This window comes from Cyphomyrmex costatus, unplaced genomic scaffold (assembly GCF_001594065.2).
Source record: "Cyphomyrmex costatus isolate MS0001 unplaced genomic scaffold, Ccosl1.0 scaffold105, whole genome shotgun sequence".
NCBI lineage: Eukaryota > Metazoa > Arthropoda > Insecta > Hymenoptera > Formicidae > Cyphomyrmex > Cyphomyrmex costatus.
In genome coordinates this window covers 37,734-61,208 of record NW_017275008.1, presented here as the reverse complement: position 1 = coordinate 61,208, position 23,475 = coordinate 37,734, and the positions used below count along the sequence as shown (strand labels likewise).

The following is a 23,475-nucleotide window of genomic DNA, read 5'->3' as shown; positions in this document are numbered from 1 at the left end:
TCTATATATATATACATATATATCTTATATCTAATTATGTCTATACTTAAAATTATATTATAAAATAAATTGTCCGCTTTATTTTCATCTGTTTTGATTTTTAGATAATTTATTACTCATTTTTTGAATATATACTATATTTGTGACTTTAAGTGTGTGTGCAATTCATGTAATGCTAAACAAGGAGATTAAATGTTTAAATTAAAAAAATTTCATAGTACATCAAATTGTATGTTAATAATGTACTCACACTTAATCTACAAATATAATATTATATTATAGTACGTACATAAGATAGTCATGGACAATTCTGCCTTTAGATATATGTAACATTTTCTTTTCCCGTTAAACAAACATATAAACAATTATTTATTACACTCCCAAATAGCTTTTGTCGCAATCTCATGACACTGTCTACGATTAATCTTACACAAATATTCCTCTTTTTGATTTTAAAAAGTTTTAGATATGTTAAAGTATGATAAAATAAATAAAAATACAAATATGTATTTTTTTATAAACTCAATCAATGTTAAGTGTGTTCTCTCTTAAAAACAAAAATCGATTTCTTTGTTTCTAATAATAAGTAGATATCATTTAAATCAAAGATATAGAAAGTTTTAATTAAAAGAAGAATTGTTTTACTTTATAATAGTAAAATGTATTTTATGATAATAAAAAACATTTTTTGTTTTTTATAAATATAAATTGTTTCTATTAAAAATATTTTATATATTTATAAATAGTTTATTATTCAGAATTCACTTTTTCTTTTAATAATTGAACTTTTATTTAAAACATTTTTTGTCTGACTGTTTAGTTAATATTCACTTAGAAAGAAATTAATCTTTTTCTTTTTCTCAAGAGAGGATTTCACCTCCTTAACATGTGATTAAGTACTTATAAAAAATATACGTGTCATATTTTTTGTTTGCGTTTTATCCAAAACTTATTAAAATCAAAGAGAGATATACTTGTGTTTTTTTTTAAGTAAAATCTGAATATTACATTATTTAATCAACATAAACACTTATTTAATGAATAATTAAAGCAAAAATATGTATATATGGACATAAGCCAGAAAATAATCATGAGATTTCCGATAAAATTCGTTAGTGTTGTCTTCAATATAAAATATATTCATAAAATAAAAAAGTATCTGCGGGAGGTATATGTTATTGATATCGACGTAATAATTCGCACTTTATTTGGGTTCATTAAATGTCTAAATTCAAGTTCAAAAATAATCACAATGCAAATTGTGAAAATCTCTGTTCGTCATCACGACAGCGACTATGCACACAAGCTATCTTAGACACTGTGAACCTCTGCTTTAACGGCGATGTCAAACGCAAAATCCTTCGTTTAAGTATCATCGCATTCCTAACGAGTACATGGTCACTTTGCTCGATTAAAACGTCCTCTCGCTTGTCGTTGTGGTTGCATGACATTCGAGGTCGTAAGTAGATTTTCCTCGAACGTATCAACAGTGAAATCCTGTTCCTTGTGTGCTTTAGGCAAGGTTCTGTTGCTAACTGGACCATTTCGTCTTATGCGAATATTTACTGAGCGTTCCATGATTCCATTTCGAATTTGCTGCTTCTTCTGTTGTGCTTGAAATTGTTTCGATCTGGAAGGTGGAGGCATCTTTGGTGGTGGTGGAGGTGGCGGAAGTGGCATCTTCGGTGGCGGTAATCGCGCAGTTGGACCAGCTGATAATCTCGATGGAACCGCCATCCTCGGCGGACCTGGCATACGCGGTGGAAAAGTCGGACGCGGAAAACTGGGTCCGAGCGGCGTTGGCGGCATCGACTGAACCGGGCGTATCGGTGGTGGTCCATATCTGAATGGCCTGGGACCATAGAGCGGCGGATTCATTAGCGGAATAGGTGGCATACCAGACGGAGGTGGTGGAATTGGACCGAATAGTGGTGGTCCCGCGATACCTCTGGCGAATCTCTGAGACGAAAATGGTCTGCCATTTGCAAAACCTCGTCGCGATATCGCGTATATTGGCGGCCCCATCGGACGGTTTGCTAAATTTTTCAACTGTGAGCGATTTTTCGACGGAGTCTTTCTGGTTGAAGCTGTGACACTGATAGGACTCTGCGTCAATACAACTTTACTCGTGTCGATCTTCGTACCGCGTTGAACCTCCTGTAACGCGGTGAGATAAATGTCGCGTTCGACGGGATATCCACGTGCTTCTCCGAAAGCTGGATACAAACAGAGGAAGATCTCGTTTGGGCGATAAACTTTATCAATAGAGTGCAAAGTATAATCTCATTGACTGTCATCGTTAGTTAACTAACCTGTCTCAGATTGACCGAATAACGACATAAGTATTGACTTGTGTTTTGAATGGCGTAAAGAAAAAAAACGATCTGATCTATGATCATGGCCTACTATGTATTTACGCTACTATTTTGACAAGATATACATATGTATATATAATTGTTTATAATCTGCGAATAATTCTTTCCTCATTTATTGATAATAATTTCAAATGTTTAATGAACAATTACTTGTAACCAAAAAAAGTAAATAAAATTATTAATTAATTCCCTCACACATTAATTACATCTAATAAAAATTAAACAATTGCAAGAGACCGGAACTTTACTTAATATATATATATATAATATACTTTTTTAAATAACGTACCTTTTAAGGAATCTTGAGTATCCCAACCTAGTTGCTGAATGAGGTATCTATAACAAAGTAGTGTCACAATCGTTTGAAGTAGAGATGCGTTCAAAATGTACTAAAGTAATTAAAATCTATGGTTTACGTTGCGTTTTAGTTATTGTTATTTTCGGCATGCACTTTTTATTAATCGTATATACGAATATTTAATGTTAGTTTCGTGAGATTAAACAAGTATTCAGATATTCAAATATAAATTAAATACATATTTGATGAATTCGGATCCAAAAAATTCGAATACGTAAAAATTTATGTGGCAATAAAAGCGTCTATTAAAGGCAGTACGAGATTATATGATACTAACCTACAAATTAAATAACCAGTACGATTCACACCGTGTGTGCAATGGACTCCTATAAGTTCATCTGTAACAGAAAAGTTACATACCTTACAATACATAATCTTTTGTGCGCGCGTGTGTGTTTGTAATACAAGTTTTTAAGTAACACACACGCGAAAGATAAGAATCTAATTATTTAATAAGAATTTTGATTAAAATGAACAAATTAAAATGTTCTAGTTGAATCTATTACAATTAACATAATTAGAGGTAAGCTTTGACAATAATGGAAGTGGCTCCGATGACCTTGACATATGTTGTCAAGATCATGACCCTGAGTAACTTCTAACAGGTTTTAGCTCATCCTTCGTTAAAAAGTTATTAACAATCAAAGTTGCTAATTATTTCCCTGTTTTGTTGGATGACTAGGCAGATGGGAAATTTGAAATGGATCGACTAAGATAGTAGGACCTTCTATGTGAGGCAATATCTATTCCACCACTCCTCCAGCAATAATTCACTGCTTTAAAAACAATTCACTGTTTTACAAATAACAATTCAATGCTTTTAAAGCAGTTAAAAAAAAAAGTTTGAAAAATAACGCTGTATTTTTACTGAAAACTTCCACGAATAACATTTTTGCTTATTAAATACTGCATCAAACTATCCAAATCATTCAACCTTCCAGGCGAAACGACTCTCACCCCACCTCTCTCCTCTGCAAAGGAACGTACGACTTCTATGATTGTATTGTTGCACGTAGATTTCAACTTTACGCGAAACGAGAGCTATCTCACATCAAAAAATGGGTTGAGTTAGGTGATTTTTAACAGTTATTTCGCGTGGAAGGTTTAACGTAAAATCTATTGGAGGTTACATGATCTTGACAACATATGTCAAGGTCATCGGAGCTACTTCCGTTTTCAAGATTTTATCTAATTAGAATTCTCGATGTGAATCAGAATCTTCTGATTCGTGCACTTTCAATCGGAAATTTTTTTCAACGTATATATTTGTAATTATACTCTTTACTGTCATAAGAAAAAAAACCAAGGTTTATAAATTCAAATGACCAAACATCGCAGGCTTTCCGTACGTATTTCTTTTTCGAAGGAGTTTCATAAGTAACGGAGTTTAACGTAACAGATAAAGTAATTATACGACGACACGGACACATATGCGTATACGCATGAGAGTCCAATCGGTGGAACACGCGATTGGTATCTCGAAAGCGCTTTCGAGACGTCAGACGGCACCAAAGACGCGCAGGAACGAAAGAAATATTCGCTTGCGAAGAGGGCAGCCAATAAGGGCGCACCGCTACGCACGGCAAGGCGTACGATTCCACGGGTCATCAATTCGGCCTGGGGCGTGGGGTCGGCACCTCTTCGGTCTCAGCAAGGGGCTGATTATAATATTATCGCAAATTACCGGCAAAACCTGCGACGAATTCACGACGATTCGTCGGTTGTGGCGGCATTTTCGCAAGAGCCGCAAACCTTAATGAGAGTAGTTGACCAGTATAACGATCGGAGCGCGTCTACCACCTCTATCTCTTCCTCTTGGACTCCGCACGACCGACCTTCTCTCTTACGTCTTGTTGTTTTCAGCGAAGCGCAAACGAGCAGAGGATAAGTACCAAGTACTTTAGAGGCACTTCGTACCTCTTTACCACGGCTTTCAGGGCGAATTAAGTGACCCATCGCGAGTCATACGATACGCCGTTTGACCTCTGCGAGCCGCTTGATCGAACGAAGAATATATCGGTGTCTCGAAACGATACAGCACGAGTTATGCCCTTCTCCTCTCTTTGATAGATGAAATACTATACTTCTCGCAAAGGACAATAATGCATATATATATATAGATGCGAAATGCATGGCGCCAGCAAGGAGATAAGATTTTCCGTGAAAAAAATCATGACAAACGGTCTAATAAAACTGCTGACCGGTGCTATTTTCGATCTAGCATCCTTCGACACAGCGTTCCATGTAAAAGTATTAAGATAAATATATGTGAATGAGCAACAACGTGTTAGCGCAGACTGGAGTATAAAAGCTATTTCTTCGTAAAGGAGACCTTGGATTATCATATATGGGAAAATAACAGTGTGAAAAATCATAGAACGTAAATCCTCAACTTGAATGGAACATAAACCGAAGAACTCGCGAACATTTAAAACAAGAGAGGATATCGTAGATATTTCTATAAATTCATTTCACGAACGAATTTTCAGTCTTTCTCGAAAATCAATACAAGGAAATTGTTGAGTACCGTTTCGTTTAAATATTACACATTTCTAGGTTCTAAAAAGAGAATGTGTGTTAAGAAAGGGTCAATTTTTGCCCAAAAGATGTAAATAAAAAAAAATAGTAAATTTTTTCAGTATTCCTCAAACTGCAAACTTTTTAATAATTTTATATACTTATCACGCTGAAGATGGCTAAAAGCGGAGCCAAAACGTCCAGATTAAAATTAGAATACATTAAAAATTTTTTTATAATTACGCGCACAAATTAAAACTGCGTTTGATTTTCATCAGCCTAAATTTTTTTTTTATAGTTTTTATTAATTTGTTGTATGCAGAAAGTTAAAATCTACAAAAACACTATTCCTTTATTTAAATCTTTTTATGTTGGTCTTTTTTTAACATTCGCCTTTATTTACATACAATTATATAGTACATAAAATTTTTCTTTTTGACTTTTTGTATTTCTTAGATCATTGATTAGCGCTCATTAAATTTTAGTAAAGTATAGAATAATGTTTTCGTCAGAATAATCGTTGAAACAAATCAGAGAATAATAAAGAGAATCACAAATGTAATTCAACATCAATGTACACGTACATATAATATACAAGATATGCTCGTTTCACGTTGGGATCTATCACGAGGTCATCTCAATTTTGCATACGCCAGATATGTACTCTTAGCGAACAGGAACCTTCTCAGAACACGTCGGCATCTAATGTGAATCTGGAGCCAGCACCCCCGCGGAGCAGTGCTGCCTTTACACTAATAAATAAGCCCGATCCTCAAGCAGATTGTCGAAGACTTACGATTACTTTGATAGACATTATAATAAATGTCATTTTTTGAAAAACAACATTTTTGTTGAATATTATCCTACTCCTATTTTTATAAGTTAAATAAAATAATTATATATTACATCATATTTAATGACTAAATTAATAGTTCTATTAAATTTTACCGTAAGATAAGCATATCAATATTAAGAAAAAGATAAGAATGCGGCATTTTACTTTTATAAAGAATCTTTGATATTCGAAGAAATAAAATTCATGGATTGGCACTTGAATAATGTGTACGTTTGTACATGTCCGTATATCGGTATGAAATTATGATCAGAGGGATATTACGGAAGTCTTTCAGAGCACCCTGCTGTTTGGCAGCCGAAATCAAACGTTGCTCGACGGGAGCTAAAGCATGATGATGATAATGTTTGTTGGTCAAAAATGTGCCTTGTATATTCAGCAATATCATTAATTAAGGATGTGCCCATGATCAATTCAAAATATAGTCTTCACACTGATGCAATTATTCGTAAACGTACAGTCGCTCCAAATTTGTATTAAAATATAATATATAAACAGATAGTGTAGAAAATAAAAAATACGATCGTTGAGATTTTTAAAGTTATGTCGAAGTTTACTATGTAAAAAAAGATTGTCTATTAATCTTTTTATTTAAACTTATTTCGTGTCCGTCGTTAATTAACTATTATAATAGTTATACAGATTTATGAGCATTGCTATGTACTTAAAACATTTTCGCAATCACGATTTTCATTTACGTCTTTAGAAAATTACTATAAAAAAGAAAGAGAGACATTGTGTACCATTTAAAAATTGCAATTTACTAAAAATTTCGTTCCATGCTTGTATAAGCTTAGTTAACGAGGTCAAGTAAAAAATGTTGGTTTTCCAAGATGAAACTTAAATACAATTACCATATGCCGCGGGAGAGATTTCGAACAACGCGCCTTGCTTTATTACAAGTTCTTTTTTTTCACACATAAGAAAATTGAGTTTTGCTTACAAACATACTTCGGAAATTCAGGAAAGCGTCGTAAAAAGCGTGGTGCAAAAACGTTTCGCTAAGTAACTCCGTACGAAGTAGAAATTCGCTGCTTGTAATGAACTTCGATCCGTCACGTTTCAAACAGCGCGAAGCGAAGCGACGGAAGGGGTCGGTTGCAGTACACAACCTTGTGCATACTGATGGACGAGGGTGGGCGGTCGCATGCAAATATTGTTTTCATTTGTGCCCCCGAGATATCGCCGACGAAGGAATAAAAGGCGGGCGGCGGCATCCGGAATTGCACACGCTACTCCCCCGTCGTACAGAGCAAAGATTGGTTTTCGGGCTACTGGAGTAGTCGCGAAGTATGACCCGAAGCGACGTAGTAAATGTGGCAGGATGATATATACGCGAGAGGTACGTCAGCTCGAATAGCCTCTGGTAGACGGGAAGATCCTGATTGTCTCGTGCCGAGAACACGGGAAAGATCCTAGTACCGTAAGAGCGTAAAGTTCCGCCGGCATTACACATATAAGAATCGCTAAAACGAGGAAGGACGTTAATGTCTGACATACATAAACGTGAAAATATCACCGGCTTGTTAGAGAGAGAGACAGCCTTTTCAAGCTGCCGATTACTGCCGTCTTAAATCAATCGAACGATTGTAAGTTCGACCGCGATATTCTACGTATACAAAACGTGTCACGAAACGCACAGAGAATGAAAGTTTTTGCAAAATGCTTGAATAAAAATTAGTATATGATTTAAGTTCGATTCGTGCGCAAAAAGACAGTATATACCTAATACCAACAACGCTGCACCCTTAATCGCCCCTTATCACAGGAATTCATGGTTTTTTTTAATCAAGGGAGCCCGTAATTAATTTTAGACATAAGGAGATTACGTCTAAAATTAATATACCTAATGCTTTTAAAATGTAACAATTTATATTTTCAGAAATAATTAGAAGATACACGTTGAGACAATTCTAATCAATATTCACTCTGCTTCTTTTAGAATGATATTCGTAGTGTATTTTAAAGCCGAGATTACATCAGCGAAAATGTTCGTGCCCGATTTTTATTATTCAAAATTCAAACAGTTGCAATTTTGTTAAAAATAAACGAAATTTAAATATAAAAAGAGGATATTAAATTATAAGGACTCTATTTTTAAAAAATTACTGTTTCTTGAATTTCTGAGTTTAGTATTATAATTTTTACATATAGAAAACTCCGAGTTAAACATGACGAGAAAATCTCTCTTCACTTTGTGGTCACATATCTAAAAGAACTCGCAAAAGTTTTTAAATTTATAACGTAAAAGAGCTTAAAGTTTTCCCTAGAATAAAATCGTTTTTAAAAATGTCTACGATTTTTTGTTACTGAGTCTTTTTATTGCTGTTTACTGTATTGTAATTTTTTTCACTATAAAGATCAAAATCCGAAAAATAAGATTATGTAATTAAAATTATGTGAAATTGTAAAAAATTGTTATAAACAATTTTTCCCAACATAGTTGAAGAAAATGTCTGAACCCAAATACCAATTAGGAATACATTTAGATGTGAAAAATTAAAATTAAAAAATTAACACAACTCTACATTAAAGCATAAACTTTATTTCTAAATGTATAAGAGAGTTAATAATCAATTTAATAAACGGCGAGATACTTGAGCGTCCCTATACGATCGACTGGCGTTTTGGTATTAGATATTGGATATACGGCATTGATAAATGCTAAGTGCTGGCTCGATAGATTAGCAACTAAACGGCTTCTTTTACCTCGGAATGCGTCTCGACTTGTTCTTGGATGACCGTTCCTTCCCCCCGTCCCCCTCAAGTTCGAGTTAGTTGATTCATAAGTTTCTCACGTACAAATCCGATAGTTGTGAGGCGCGATAACGTAACCAAACATCCTCATGCAATTTCGACTATAGAAATACGAGATGGTTACATTAGTTTCACATCTTGTAAACTTCCCGAGGAATCTTGCAAATTCCAACAATTTTAAAAGTTTCAAATTTTGTTCAAGTTTAATAAAACAGTTCTGTTTGTCGAATCAAAATTTCAAGTATCCCAAGACTGCTCTCTCTCTTTCTCGAAAAAGTATACCCGGACGACAATAGATCTTGGATACCTACATGAAGATTTAAGATAACCTCGAAATAAAGCAGTGATCAAAACTCGATTCTTAAATCACGGTGTACATGTACACTAAAATCCCAACGCAGCCTCATAGATATGACTGGCTGTTTGGCATGAGAAAAAGATGGAGGGACGCGAGGGATATATACGCAGAGAAGAGAAGAAAAGGAAGAGAGCGACGACGCGGATGAATAAAGAGGATACGGGAGTAGAAGAAAGAAGAAGAACCCGCTCAAGGGAACTTTCTTCTCTATACTGCTTGATAAACGGCGGCAGATAATTAACAACGCCCCGGTATATACTTCGCGCGTGGGCGATCCTCGCTTCTCGAACTCCGGTCGAATTCGTTTCCGATCGTCGTAGTCGTCGTCTCTTTGTCGAATTCCTCTCATTCGAAACACAGAAGCCGGATTGTACAATCGCGCGAGTAAAACAACCACCGACTTCTACATTCGTTCTCACAACGTACAACACGACCAGGCTGTAATCGAAAGAGTAAATTAGGAAGGGATCGTACAGTCGTGATCAGCAGTTTCGTTCAAACGAGAGCGGCTCCTGCGAGATTTTTCTTGCAACTCTTTCTAGAAACACAAGTATCCGTCAATGTTCCTTTTTTTTTTTTTTTATGATTGTTGATACAAAGTTTCGTAGAACTATTTCCTATTGTTTATCGAACCTGATGTATTTTAGTTGGCGCCGATCAGACATGAGTCTTGCAACTTTCATCAAATATTTTAGCGATTCAACTGCTCGCAATCAATGCAAAGCGTTGCATTATTATCCACGATTGTGGTAGATGTATAAAATAAAGTTACTTCAATTTCTGAGTCGGGGAATTTTATTTGAAGTATATTTGAAGTAATGCAAACTCACCTTCACCGCATGTTGATGTGAAATCATCCATCACTTTAAAGAATCTGCAAGGAAAGAGAGCAAAAATTTTTACTTTTGGCAATATTAGTGATTGCAATTTAATTTTGTAATTTTACATTTCTCAAAAAAGTAAGTTGACATCATAAAGAAGCAATTTACTTTTTAATAATCATTCTGAATTTATAAAAATTTTATATGACCGGAGCCAGCTAAAGAAACTAACTTTCTTATGAGAAATATTAATATATATATTTACATTAGAATAGATATGTGTTAAACTAAACGATCTACGAGCGTTGTTAAATAACGATCATTTCGTAGAATCACTCATTTTATAATAAGCAATTCTTATTAACATTCTTACCATCTAATTATTTACACGGATTATATGTATAGTCAGTTATCTCGACTAAATAATGTTATTAATATCTCAAGTGCGATATTATAAGCATTAATATACATATAATAACAGCGCCGCCTTTGAAAGGACAGCAGCCTCTTATCCGTTCTTCATTCGCTGCCCATAATTTTACGAAGTAGCCGGCGCGACAGCGATCGAATTTCCTCGGAGTCGATGAAAAAAGTAATCGGCTAAATAAATATTCAAGTACCGGTAACCGGTCGAGCAAACCGGCAGTGTAATAGCTATGTAATAGGTATGCAGAACCCGAGCGGCAAACGAAGGAGTATGGTAATGAGACTTAAGAGCCCGGAATGTTACACGTCGTGAGTTACGGACGGGTGCAGCGCAAGTAAAGAGTCCTTTGCACATCACGCAGGGCGCTAAGAAGTTAAATCGATTCCGAATTATGTCATGAAAACACGTCGCAACCGGCGCTCACGCGTGTCGGATGCGGATTAATAATAGCTGCAGCGCCGGCGATTTTTCAGCAGGCAACACATTTCCCCTTTTGTCTTCTATAAACTTTACCGTGAACTTACTGGCGGCTTCTTTGTGATCTATGGGATAGAAGGCAGGAGAAATGGAAAAACGAGAAAGAGAGATTTCTGAAACTTCGCAGATTCGGAGATAGGGTGGCGCTTATACAATAATTTACGGGGGTGCAGGCATGCATCATATCGGTTTCCCTTCACCGTCATCGCCGAGGGCGGAGAAGAAAAAGAACCAACGGATTAAGCCTACTTCGACTGCTCGATAAATTATGGAAAGGTGTTCACGTATTTTTTTTTTTTTTTTTTTCGCGTTCTTATAATCGTTTCCATAAATGATGTTTAACTTTCATCATGATTTAACTAACTTATATCTTTCTCTAATTCCAGGTACTAGTTAAACCAAAAAATTAAATTTTCAAACTTATGCACGCGTGAAAAGTACGTGTACATGTGTGAAATTGGCTTTTCAGTGATGGTAGGAATTAAAACTTCTTACCGAAAAAGGAAATTGCGAAATAACTTACAATTATCAAATGTCTTGCACTTGAAAACGACTCGTATCAATATCAATATTAAGGCTATACAGAGAACAAAGCGCATCCTTCATACACACATTTATCTAAAAAATAGTTTAATAAAAGTACACTTAATAAATAAAATTTAAAAGAAAAGCATAAAGTATATTTATAAAATATATAAAGTATAGACTAAAATATAAAGTATAAACAAATAAATAATAATCAGCAAATCAATATCTTAAACAATATTAATTAATCAATATCTTAATTAATATCTTAGTTTAAACTACCAATAACCGAGCAGAATGTTCCAATAATTTATAATTATTCTATATTGAGGAAGACTCTGTGAGTCAAAACGTGTTGTATTGTTTTTAAATGTATTAAATTATTGGTTATTATACTTATTGTTATAAATAATAATCAATCCTCGCTTTTCATGCATATTAGAAATTATTCGTTTAAACAACGCATTCTAAGATTAATTATTTGAAAGATACACAGAGAGATCTCATACTGAGATGAGTTTAAGAAATGTGCTTAGATTTAGTTTCCAAGGAAATGAGAATAGTGGTGACAAGCATGAAATCGTTTCAATCCCCTTCACGAACCCAGATAGACTTAGTTCCCCGAAAAGTTACTACGTTATTGTATTGAGGATTGGGTGGCCCAATTGTGGCGGTCTATAGAGGCTTAATAGGGCCGTTTTAGTGCCTTTGGTCCCTTTCAACTCCGAAACGGACTCTTTATATAACACCGATTAGGCTAACGCGATTATAAGCACTAACTCACAGCTTGCCGACTGGTTTCAACCACCGTGCACCGTTCAATATCGATAGGTTATAAGGTGAGAGATATTTATAACCTCCGAGGCTTGTTAACTCATAATGACTCTCGAAATAGGAGCATCTAGTTTGTGAATGTACTCCAATAGCGTCAAATTGTAAACATTATTGTTATTTTTAGAAATATCTACTATACGTCAATACGTTTTTACAAGTTGAACAATCAAGTGAAAAACTTATTTATGTAATTAACGCACATGCGATATACAACGAATTTACATAACGCCGTGTAGCTTAAACATCATCTGTACGAATCTTGCACAAGGTCAGTGCAAGGAATAAGATAAATCTCTTGTGTACGCGTATCGGTAGCGAAACAGAGCGCAATGTCGACTATCATTCGCTCCCACGACCGCGCATTTATAATACTTGAAATATTCGTGGCGCGTCTTCCTCATTTCAAAAACGTGACAGCACAATCACGGAGAGATGCATCTATCACAGGGGGAGTGGGCACAGCCTTCTACGGGATGAAATATCGAAAGATAGCTGCCGGGGCTCCGCGTGCGCGGCGCCGCCGAAACGTGAAAAATGACGAGCGTTAAATTAATTTGACTTTCGAATTTGAATTACAGATTCGAAGCAGACGCGGAGGTATCGTTGTACACGGTGCTTCGCACTTCAACCCAGTAGGAATTCTTCTCGAAGAACCCAATATCGAGAATCAACTTCATCATCATCATGACAATCATCATCATCATCATCATCACCATCATCATCATCGGCGTCATCAGCGCCAATGGCCATATTTCCGATGCCATCTACGTCGGAAAACCAAAATCAAAAGCTCTGACCCGCTATGTAAGACGAGCGGCCATCAATATTTATAAAACCAGTCATCTATCAGCGGATGAATTCTTTCTAGAAATATTTTACTGAGTTGGGGCGGTGCTACGAATGCATAGATTTCACCGCGTATTGAGTGTTTATCTTTTTATTCAATATCGCCAAGTGTCATTTATCTTGCGCATTTCGGTGTTAGACTGATCAATTCAGTCAGTAGAAAATTTTATTAAATGCTGTTCCGCTCGTTACGTAATTTCCGTCATATAATTTCGCGCATACTTAATTTATCTCGATTATTCCGGATTTTTAAATTATAATTTAAAAAATTAATCTAGTAAATTCGGTTGTGTGTGGACGCAATAATGGCGCATATTAAAATCGTTATACATTGATTTAATCTAAGTGTAAAAATAAAATGCAAATTTTTCGAATTATAAAATACATTTTATCTAACAGCACAATAAAGTGTGTTAAATATTTGGTGGTTTAAGCTTTTTCTATATTTATATTAAATACACATCTTTGCATTAATTTATGTATGCTTTAACATGTGCATGCAGTGTTCACTGAGTCTGTCCTGAGTCTGGACGAATCAAATTCGTCATAAGCATACATCTTCTAATATAACAACAAACGTAAATATACACGTAAAATTGGCACTATTAAAAATTTTTAACAATTCAATGTTTGTAACACTTGCGCTTAACAGAATCAGACGAATAAGTAATGATGTTCCTGTTTTTATATACATTTTACACTACTTCCACACATTCACACAAAAACAGGAGAATCAATTCTTTTCAAAACAAATTGTCATACCAACACAATACCACATCATGTCGCTTCGACCGTAAGATTACACGTTTATCTCGTTGACATAGAAACATCTGTAAGAATCGCTGAAGAAGGACCTGTGAGTTCTGAAATGTTCGATATTATATTTTTTTATATTTATGTCGTTTCTTAATATTGTAAACTTATAGAAATTTATTTAAAAAATCTCATCACCGCTCGATTTAAATCGTTTTTCTTTTCTTTATACTTTGCATTGCAATTTTACTTTAAATAGCATTACAGGTTAGGAATAGTTGTCATCAAGTATTGCGAATCATATATGAATTTCAACTATTCCATTCAAGGTGCTAATGGAGAGAGAGAGAAAGAGAGAATACGCTTTTACAATCTTCTCAAATCTAAGCGACATTCTTCGCTAATTAACGATGACTATATGAATAACTCCAGTTTTTGTGTAAACTGTAAAAATCACGCGGAGAAATTCGACCGGAATAAGGAGACGCGCCCGTGAAACCACGAAACGACATTTATGACAGCACGATTGTCGGTCGTAAGTGGCGTTCATTTGAATATTGCACGCGGTGTGTGGTCCTTCGCACGCGCCCACCGTACTACGTGCTCGCGCCCATTTGCGTGCGTGCGTGTAACTTCACTGAGAAAGATCACATGGCCACTTCTATGTGATGCCGGTTGCGTAATCACGCGTTATCTAAAAGCTCGATCATCGACCGGAAAAACACAGCACGTTACTATTTAAATCTAATGAATATCAAGTTACAATTTCGTCGTCTGACAAGACGGTGATAAATAAATACATCGTGGAGTACTGATTTTTAGACACGCCAGACATGCGTTGACTATACAGGCGGCATGTTGGGCTTTCGAAGTCCGTTAAGTGAATAATTTTTTAATTCAACAAATTTCGATTAACGTAAGAAACAGTCGAAATATAAGGGAAAAATATAAAAGAGAATCATGTATTTGATTAAATGTATTCGTTTTCACAAATGTAGATTAACTTAAATTTTGATTCACAACTTAATTTTCATCTTTTTGTAATTCTTCGAATTTAAAAAGAAATGAAAAGTTGAAGCAAGATTAAATTAATTTAATCTACATTAGTGGAAGAAAAAATGAGACGAATATTCGTCTGATAAACAATGTTAAATAATTATAGCGATTCACAAGTCACTCAATATGAGTATAAAGTCTTATTTTACTTGTGCATATATTTTCGTAAAATCCTTGAAATTTTCTTGCCCAAGACTTTGTTTTTATATAATTCTTTTTATTCTATACTTATATAATATATATTAGGAAATTTGTTATTTCGTTTTAATATGTTCCAATAATATGCAATCAAAATGCACAATTAATCAAGTTTCCTTTTATAAAGAAATGATGCATACAAATTATTCTGTGTCGTGAAGGATAATGAGAGAAGCAGTCGATAGTTCTTGATCGATTGACGCTATAATGTAAGGCTATAATTTTGACATAATCTTTAAATTTGTAAAACCTTTTCGGCACAAAAATTTTCAAAATTGTGAAATAGACATTTGTTCAATAAATCAACAACTATGTGTACTTGTTCTCCTGACAATAATAATACGGAAGAATATCATACTGCACTTTCCGAGTTTGAGATGTATGTAACCTATAATTTATTAATTTATATATAATTCAATTATATTATTGTCGTATTAGTGGAAATATAACTCTATTATTTTTCAATACATATTTATCAACGTATAATAATTTTTAAATCAATAAACATATTGTTAAATGAGAGAAATGCCATCATTAATTATTTACATGAAAAAGATATTTTCAATATTTCATTGTGATAAAAACATAATACAGCACATACTAACACATATTATTTCCTTCTTAATATTACATTAACTTTTATAAACAACGTTTTCACGCTTAGAATAAAAAACCATACCAATTCATTTAAAAAATACTCAAGTTAAATAAACTAGATCAAGTCCGGAAGATCGGCGTACGTCAACACGATATTATGAAGAAGAGTTTGCTCCACCATATTTCTCGACTCCAATCTCGCCTCAAATCTCGACTCCGAGAAGAATACAAAGTTATCAACGTGTGCCTCGAACCCGTGTAAGAAGTGTCTCACGTAGAGATCTGACAACTGGAGTAGCCATTGTTCCGCGACGAATTGATTGTAAATAGGAAATTTATGTCTAATCATAGTAACCCATTGTATCACATAGATGATATATGTATAATGATCTAAGGTATAATACACAAGTTATTTTTGTTTTCTTGATCACAAAATTGCTCCTAAATAAAAACTTTTTAATTTTCGTTGAAACTAATTAATATAAAAATATAAAATAGCAATCTAATCTAATAACTCTCTTAATCAATTGTATTTTTTAGTTGATGCTGTATCAGATGTTGAAGAAATTGATGATGAAGGTATATAGTAAATTACATCATGATCAACGCGTCGTTACATTTAAATATCTAATAGATAATTAATATGGTAAAATAAAGTATAGAGAATTTGCATAAAATCATAATATTTTTCCAGAGACCGCGAGAGAAAGATTACAACGATTACAAAGCCCGGTGTCACATCCGCCCGTCATTTCCGAAACTGGTGTTCCTAGAACGTATAGATTGAGACGCACAAGAGCGACACAATATCCATTAGAGAGAAGACAATACGTGCCTAGAATGGTTCAGATTACACCTTGCGGAAAATGTTTAAGAGTAAATAATTTAATACATCTTCCACCTAATGATAATCAGATTTGTGCATAAATTATATCTTAATTTAATAAGAAACCTAACTTAATTTAATATGAAACTAAGAATCTTCGAATTTGAATTAAAATCTAATATCTCGAAAATATTTCTGACCAAATTTCTTAAAGCATGTGGTCATCGCGATCAAAACTGACCTAGAGCTAGCCTCTCTACGATTCCAAGCGTAGTTTTGGCTGCCCTTTCTTCCGCCCATAAATTCGTTTTCTCTGATTTTTATCCATGTTTGCGTTTTTCGTTTGTTTTTTCCTTTGCCCTACATCTAGATGAGAAAATAAAACATTTTAAATTTACCGTGATGAATAAATTAAATCTATCTATATAAATTATATCAAAATATTATTGACGTAAAATTATATATCAATTCTATTCTTTTGACAGATATAAAAGTATATATCAAAATAACCACGAAAAGCGATCAACCAATCTACACAAGTATGTACATTCATGCATTTTTATATACTCTGCATAGCAATATCTTTGATTTATTTATGAATATTACCAGAGAATGAATTTTATCAGGTGTCGCAACACATGCTTGGTATAAAAAAAAAATAGAAAAAATCATCGGCGTAAAGAATTGATCGTCGCAACAGTTTTCATTACAAAAATTCAAGTTCTCCTTCGTTTTAAAATTCACGACCGCGGATATTTTCACGCAAGTATGGACCAGCGAAGTTGGCCCATCGGCTGGACGGTAAGACCGTTCATGTTTGAGAATGTTTAATGCATGGACTGCGGCGGTCGTAGGTAGGTGAACGGTTAACCGATGTTTGTATGGCTGTACTCCCAGCACAGATCCCGGAACACCAAAGATATTGTAGAAGTACTGCGCAAACACTCCGACTGACTGTTTCTCAATCAGAGTCGCGTATACGGAAGGCACACGGTTATAGCAGCACTCGGTAGACGCCTGTTTTCACGGTCATTCTATCTCCAAAGTGCGCAATTTGTCATCATATAAAATACGTAACTTCGAAATATAATCAATTTTAAAGATGCGACCATATCATTCCTAAATAAACAAATTATTAAGCTAATAATTGCGTAGGTTTATCAATAAAATTGACATTAATAAAAAAAAAAAGTATCTCTTAACGGCAAATTTGAATCAATTGAAAATCTATAATATTAATATATAACGTGATTAATATATTTATATATATATATATAATAAAAATGCAAAATAAACAAGAATACATTTTTAAACAAATTATTATTTTAAATATATGTTTTTCAAGAAAACATCATGTAGAATTAATTATTGTAAATAGTAAGATTTCGTCATTTTTAGACTTTCAAAGCTCGACAGATGCTCATTAATGTTGAACAGTGAATAATAATTCAGAGACTGTGTTTTCGTTGAGAAGATTAATATTGACCCAGGGTTAATTCTCTCTCTCTCTCTCTCTCTCTCTCTATCTTATACATGCATTAGTTTCTGACCAACAAAGATGTCCGATCAATTCTCGGAAAAACGCGTTGTGTCGGTATTTCGCGCGGAATCGCCTTTGAGCATCGTTGGCTGGTATCGCACGGAGAAAGGGCGACGAGACGGCGCGTGCACGAACGAAACGGGCACGCGAAGACGCGGAGGACGCGAGTGGTGGCGAATTTACGTAATGAAGCGATCGCCCGGGTGGTCCCGAGCGTGAGACGCGCGTACGCACGTTCCTTCGTCGTTCCCGATGCGAGACGCTTGCCAAGATGGAGAGAACAAAGAGAAGCGAGAGAGCTGGAATCTCTCTTTTTCTCCTCGAGAAAACGACTTGTAGCTCCGGCGTCATTCAGCTCTCGAATTAACGGCACCGGAAATACGAAGCAACGTACACGCGCTCGGGCGCATTATGCGCGTTGGAAGAGAAACGCGAACGCGTTTACCACCCACAATCATGTGCCAAAACGTGCCTCTCCCGTGATTTCCACGCAGCGCGCACCGACGGGGCATCGGAGGGTCCCGAGACGCCACACGTCAGAATATTTGAGATGGGTTCGCCCCGAGCGCGCTGAGGAAACCAATCGCCAATCTTCAGAGAAACGTCGTCGAAGTTCACGTTCGCGCGGTCATCAACAGATTATCCCTCCCTTCTAACAAAATATAGATTTTCTTATTGATCTTGCAGAAAAAATTTAAGACCTTTTAATTAGAGCCTTGTTAAAATTGTCAGAGGGGACACAAGAGAATATGTACAAATAACTCTCTAAAATCTTTAAAGTAGAATCTAATTCTACAGAGTAAAATCTCGTTTTTAAAATTTGACAATTCAGCTTTTTTTCTGGCTCAATTATCACTTTTTGTCACTCTTTAGAATTAGACTTCACTCTAAAGATTTTAGAGAAAAATTTTTTAATAATAATAGTAGCTGTAATTTGAATAACAATCAAAGAAATGGGATCTATTATTGGGATCTACTACGGGATAATTATTCCAAATTTATTAATGTTAATTATACAATTGAAATTAAATTTGATTATATATATTTTAGTATATCTCCAGTTAGAATCTATTCGATAGATAGATAAAAGGATCATTATATATGTGTGTGTATGTGTATAATATATATATAGGGTGTATATATACAGACGTAACTGTGATCACGATTTTTCCGGCACTTCTGATGATCTGACAAAAATTATTTTGGATAAAAATTCATCAGTTTTCTATAGGTACAAATTTTTAATTTGTAATTTGTAGCCCATTGACAACTAATTAATTTCTACCCAAAATAATTTTTATCAGATCATCGGAAGTGACGGAAAAATCATTATCACAGTTACGTCGGACACTCTGTATATGTTATACATATAATATATACATAATGTATATATCGTCCTTTTTTTATATTATAATACATATATATATATATAACAAAATTACAATTGACCAACATACTTAACAAAAAAAAATAGGAGGCATAAAAAAAGAAGCTAAAATTACGATAGTAATAGAACACATGTTTATATTATAATTAGACACGCATATACGTAAAAAGAAATTAATAAAAAAATATAGCTAAATAATTTAAACCAAGCATAGTAATTAGAATAAAAAATTGAAGCCATTACTGCAGTTCTAAAATCAAGCTCACGTTTACGAACATTTGTGTTTCATTAACATCACGTTTCACGTGAAATTGCTTAATCCGCTGTATATGAGACTAACGAACTTCTGTTAATGTGATTATCATTCGTAACTGAAAACGCTTATGTAACAAACGCTATCGAATATATTGAATATTGCGGGAACTAATTGTCTACTATATTTTCGAAAATAAAAACTTTACTACTTTAATAGTTCGTATATTAATTAATAAATTTTGTTGTTTAATTTTAAATTAAAAATTTATCTATTATTACTTATATACATATAAGTATAATTTTTATTTATTTTATATATATATATGTATGTGTATATATGAATAAATAATACGTAAATTATAATTTAACAGCAAAATAAAAAACTCCCAATATTCAAAAACATACAACTAATAATATAAAATTGACTTATGACAAAAGATATAATTTACATATATTTATTTTACATCTTTTTATTAACTTTTCAATTAAGTGAATCATAATTATCGAATAAATGCGGATACTGTTGCCATGAACCCTGTTAACCGGCCATTCAAAGAGAGCAATTAGCCGCGTGATATTTAAGACTCCGTCACGAGCGAGAGTAATCTCGTCCGTTCTTTCTTCGCGATTTCTCCTTTAATCACCGATCGTCAATCCCGAATACACAACGCTGCGAAATAAGGAAACGTCGTTTACCTTCCAAATACCATTTTCGAGTATCAACGAGCGTAGGCGCCCGTTGTAAGGCTATTTTTGGAACATTCGCGGTGCTTCGTAGACGCATTTCTGAAGATATCCTTGAAGTAAAGGATCAACATTTTTGATCTTCCAGACACGTAACGTCCGCAACGAGGAGGTGCGCGAAAGAGAAGAAATTCTGGCGGGTGTAAGTTAACGTTACTGCCCGATAAATTCGGCTGATACGAGCATCTCCGAAGAATGAGCCAAAAAATTAAGTAAGATAAATCGAGAGAAACCTCGACACGAAAGATTTCTTTGCCACTTCCTTGCACAGCGTTATTCGTCCCAGCCACCTTTGCATTTTTGTCAGAGTTTAAGGGTATCTAGAATACTAACAAGTATGTGTGTGTTGGGGTGGGGACTAGAATGATGGCCAAACTTATCAATAGTAAGGATTTTTTAAGTTCCAAATTATACAAAATTATACAAAACTATCAGTAACAGTAATATCTGTACTATATGTTAAGTACTTTTTTCGATTTTAATGTAAAATCAATTTTGTGTCTACCTTGAATTCACAGTAAAAAATTTTGAATTCCATTTGTTTCAGTCAATTCAGGAATTTTCGTACGGTTGTAATGTATCGATAATTTCATCACTCCCAGCATCCCCTTAAGTGGCGCCTAGTGTTTTCACCTCTGAAAATACTCCTGCCTCTCTCCCTCTCTTTCTCTCTCATTTCGACCACAACACAGCACCAGTAACCGATCCGATCCTATCAAGGATGCAGTTAATTACACATCGCGCAACAGCCGAGCCACAAAGCCATCAGGTCTCAAAGAGATCAACAAAAGAGCAGGACCAGACGGGGCATCCGCGCGATAGGCTATTCGCATACCTGTCGGCTATTAACCGTTGATGCGAATCACCGTTTTATCCTCGAATTATACAAATCGGGCCCGCGTTCTTTGTGCGGGCCGATCGACAACCGAGGGAGAAAAGCGAGAAGCCGGATGATTGCGCGAAAGGTCGTGCTTTGACCCGCTCGTGGCTGGTCCGCGAGTGATCACCGTTGTTTTCATATCTCATAAGAAATATCTTGTATATTTATTTCCTATTCGGTCGAACGAGTAAATAGTATTTAATGTTGATAGCTGGCGAAAAATTCGGTCCGACGTCATTAACAGCTTACGCGCGTGTCACGTTTTTCGCGCGATGCACTTACAAAAATGTTTTTAGTAGCGCCTTTGCCGCGCGTGAGAAATATAATTGCGTGGGATATCACTGTGGAACGTCTTCATATTTCTCCATGAACGCAAATATTGTATTTCCCAACACTTGGGGCAGGCACCGATAATTAATACTTTTATTACTGTAATAATAAATAGTTTTTATACGTCTCGTGAGAGAGAGGAAGAGGGAGGGAGAGAGAGAGAGAGAGAGAGAGAGAGAGAGAGAGAGAAAAATCGCCGCTAATTACGGCGCTCAAACATTACTCTTCCTCGATCGTATAACACAATCCTTACACATTATCCACCCGTATAGCACTTAGAGATGTCCCTCGCACGCACATGATAACGGAGGATGAAAGAAAGAGAACGACAGCAGAAAAGAGACAGGAAACGGAAGACTAGCCAGGGTATGGGTACGCTGCACAATGTTCGGTAAATCATTGGACGTTTATTGCAGTTAATTAGTCGACTGACCGGCCCTGTCAGACTGCTTTGCATGTACCATTCGAAGCAGAAAACACGTGTGCGTGATGACGCCATGCAAAGGTTAATACGTGTCTCCATTCCGTACTGAGTAAAGTATGAAAAACGGGACGTTATCTTGAACACCGTCAGAATTTCGAGAATTTTATTCAACCCATTCCGGCTACCTACCGACCATTTGGATGAGAATTTTAGTAATTGCCTCTTCTCCGTTCAGACGCAAAATTCCTCGCGATCGGTTAAGATAAGAAGCGGAATTGTTATAGAGCGCTATTGACGTTCCATCAATGACCGTATGAGTTTCTTTCGTAAATTTCTTATTCTTTAAAAAGATAATTTCACTCTTTATAAAGATATTTTTATATGGTCAAAGATAACGTCATTCTTGGCCTTATTTCAAGTAACCTTTCTCAAAGCAAAAAATTAGAAAGGCAAGATTTAGTTTTTTTGTTATAGTTTTAAAGTTTTACTATCGCTAAAATAGTTTATTAAATAAAATTATAAAATGCATAATATATTGTGTTTTTTCTATTTTATTATGTTTAATATGATATTTTAATATTTATATTTTATTTAATATTTTAATTAATTTAAATTTTATTTTATCATCACAAATAATGTCCATTTTTAATAACGAAAATTGGAAATAATTTGTTGACGCAATAACTTCATCGAATTACCATCGTTCAATGGCAAACAATTAAAGCGGAAATCGAGATATTCGTCATGTAAGGTCATAACTGATAAACTCATTACTTGTTTCGATATAAACTAAGGTATTCTGAATGGTGTAACATGATTCGCTATATAGCTCATGCTTTACGATCTAAATTAGTGAACGAAAACATCTAGAGAAAGAGGGAAAAGAGGAAAGAAAAAGAAAAAGCAATAAATTTCTGACACGATATTCGCCCCTGGTTTCTTGACGGTATGGAATGCCGAGAATTCAGAAAAACGGTATACACACTGGACTCGGCTTCCTTGTTAAGGTAATGTGATTTGTAGGCGAATGATTAACCAACCGTCACCTGCGCTGTGCGAATCGCGCACTCATCAATCGCCAATCGCCGTGGAAAGATAATAAATGTGAAATACGATTGGCATTAAGCGAAAGACATTAACGCAAGTCGTACCAGAAAAGGTTCACGCAAGCCTAACATTAAATCGAATGGATCATGGAGTCTACTACTATTCAACGGGGAGCCATTTCAGACTAATGTTTTTTTTTTTAATTTAAATAAATAATTTCCTTAAACTTCAATCGTCCAAAGTATATTGTAATACAAGAAATATTTAACTACTTATGTTTGTAAAATTGG

The 23,475-nt window shown here is 34.8% G+C and overlaps 2 protein-coding genes across 2 annotated transcripts in view; one reads left to right on the top strand and one right to left on the bottom strand.

Annotated features, from left to right (window-relative positions):
* Positions 1-1,123: 1,123 nt before the first annotated feature.
* Positions 1,124-23,475, bottom strand: part of LOC108774175 (splicing factor 3A subunit 1) — a 49,633-nt gene continuing 27,281 nt past the window's right edge. The window contains exons 6-9 of the mRNA XM_018540219.1: positions 10,049-10,092; positions 3,011-3,071; positions 2,665-2,711; positions 1,124-2,216 (exon numbers count right to left, since the gene is read on the bottom strand). Of these exons, the coding sequence (XP_018395721.1) occupies positions 1,399-2,216; positions 2,665-2,711; positions 3,011-3,071; positions 10,049-10,092 (970 nt within the window). The 3' untranslated portion in view covers positions 1,124-1,398. The remainder of the gene's footprint in view (positions 2,217-2,664; positions 2,712-3,010; positions 3,072-10,048; positions 10,093-23,475) is intronic.
* LOC108774194 (uncharacterized) lies at positions 15,362-17,683 on the top strand. Its single transcript, XM_018540240.1, has 6 exons — positions 15,362-15,534; positions 15,872-16,074; positions 16,293-16,331; positions 16,447-16,628; positions 17,064-17,117; positions 17,205-17,683. Exons 1-5 carry the CDS (start codon positions 15,467-15,469, stop codon positions 17,067-17,069), a joined length of 498 nt encoding a protein of 165 aa, XP_018395742.1. The 5' UTR covers positions 15,362-15,466; the 3' UTR covers positions 17,070-17,117; positions 17,205-17,683.

Coding starts and splice junctions, on each gene's coding strand:
- LOC108774194 (XM_018540240.1), top strand. CDS start 15,467: ATGTGTACTTGTTCTCCTGACAATAATAATACGGAAGAATATCATACT. Junction 15,535..15,871: donor GCACTTTCCGAGTTTGAGAT/GTATGTAACCTA, acceptor TAAATAAACTAG/ATCAAGTCCGGAAGATCGGC. Junction 16,332..16,446: donor TGAAGAAATTGATGATGAAG/GTATATAGTAAA, acceptor ATATTTTTCCAG/AGACCGCGAGAGAAAGATTA.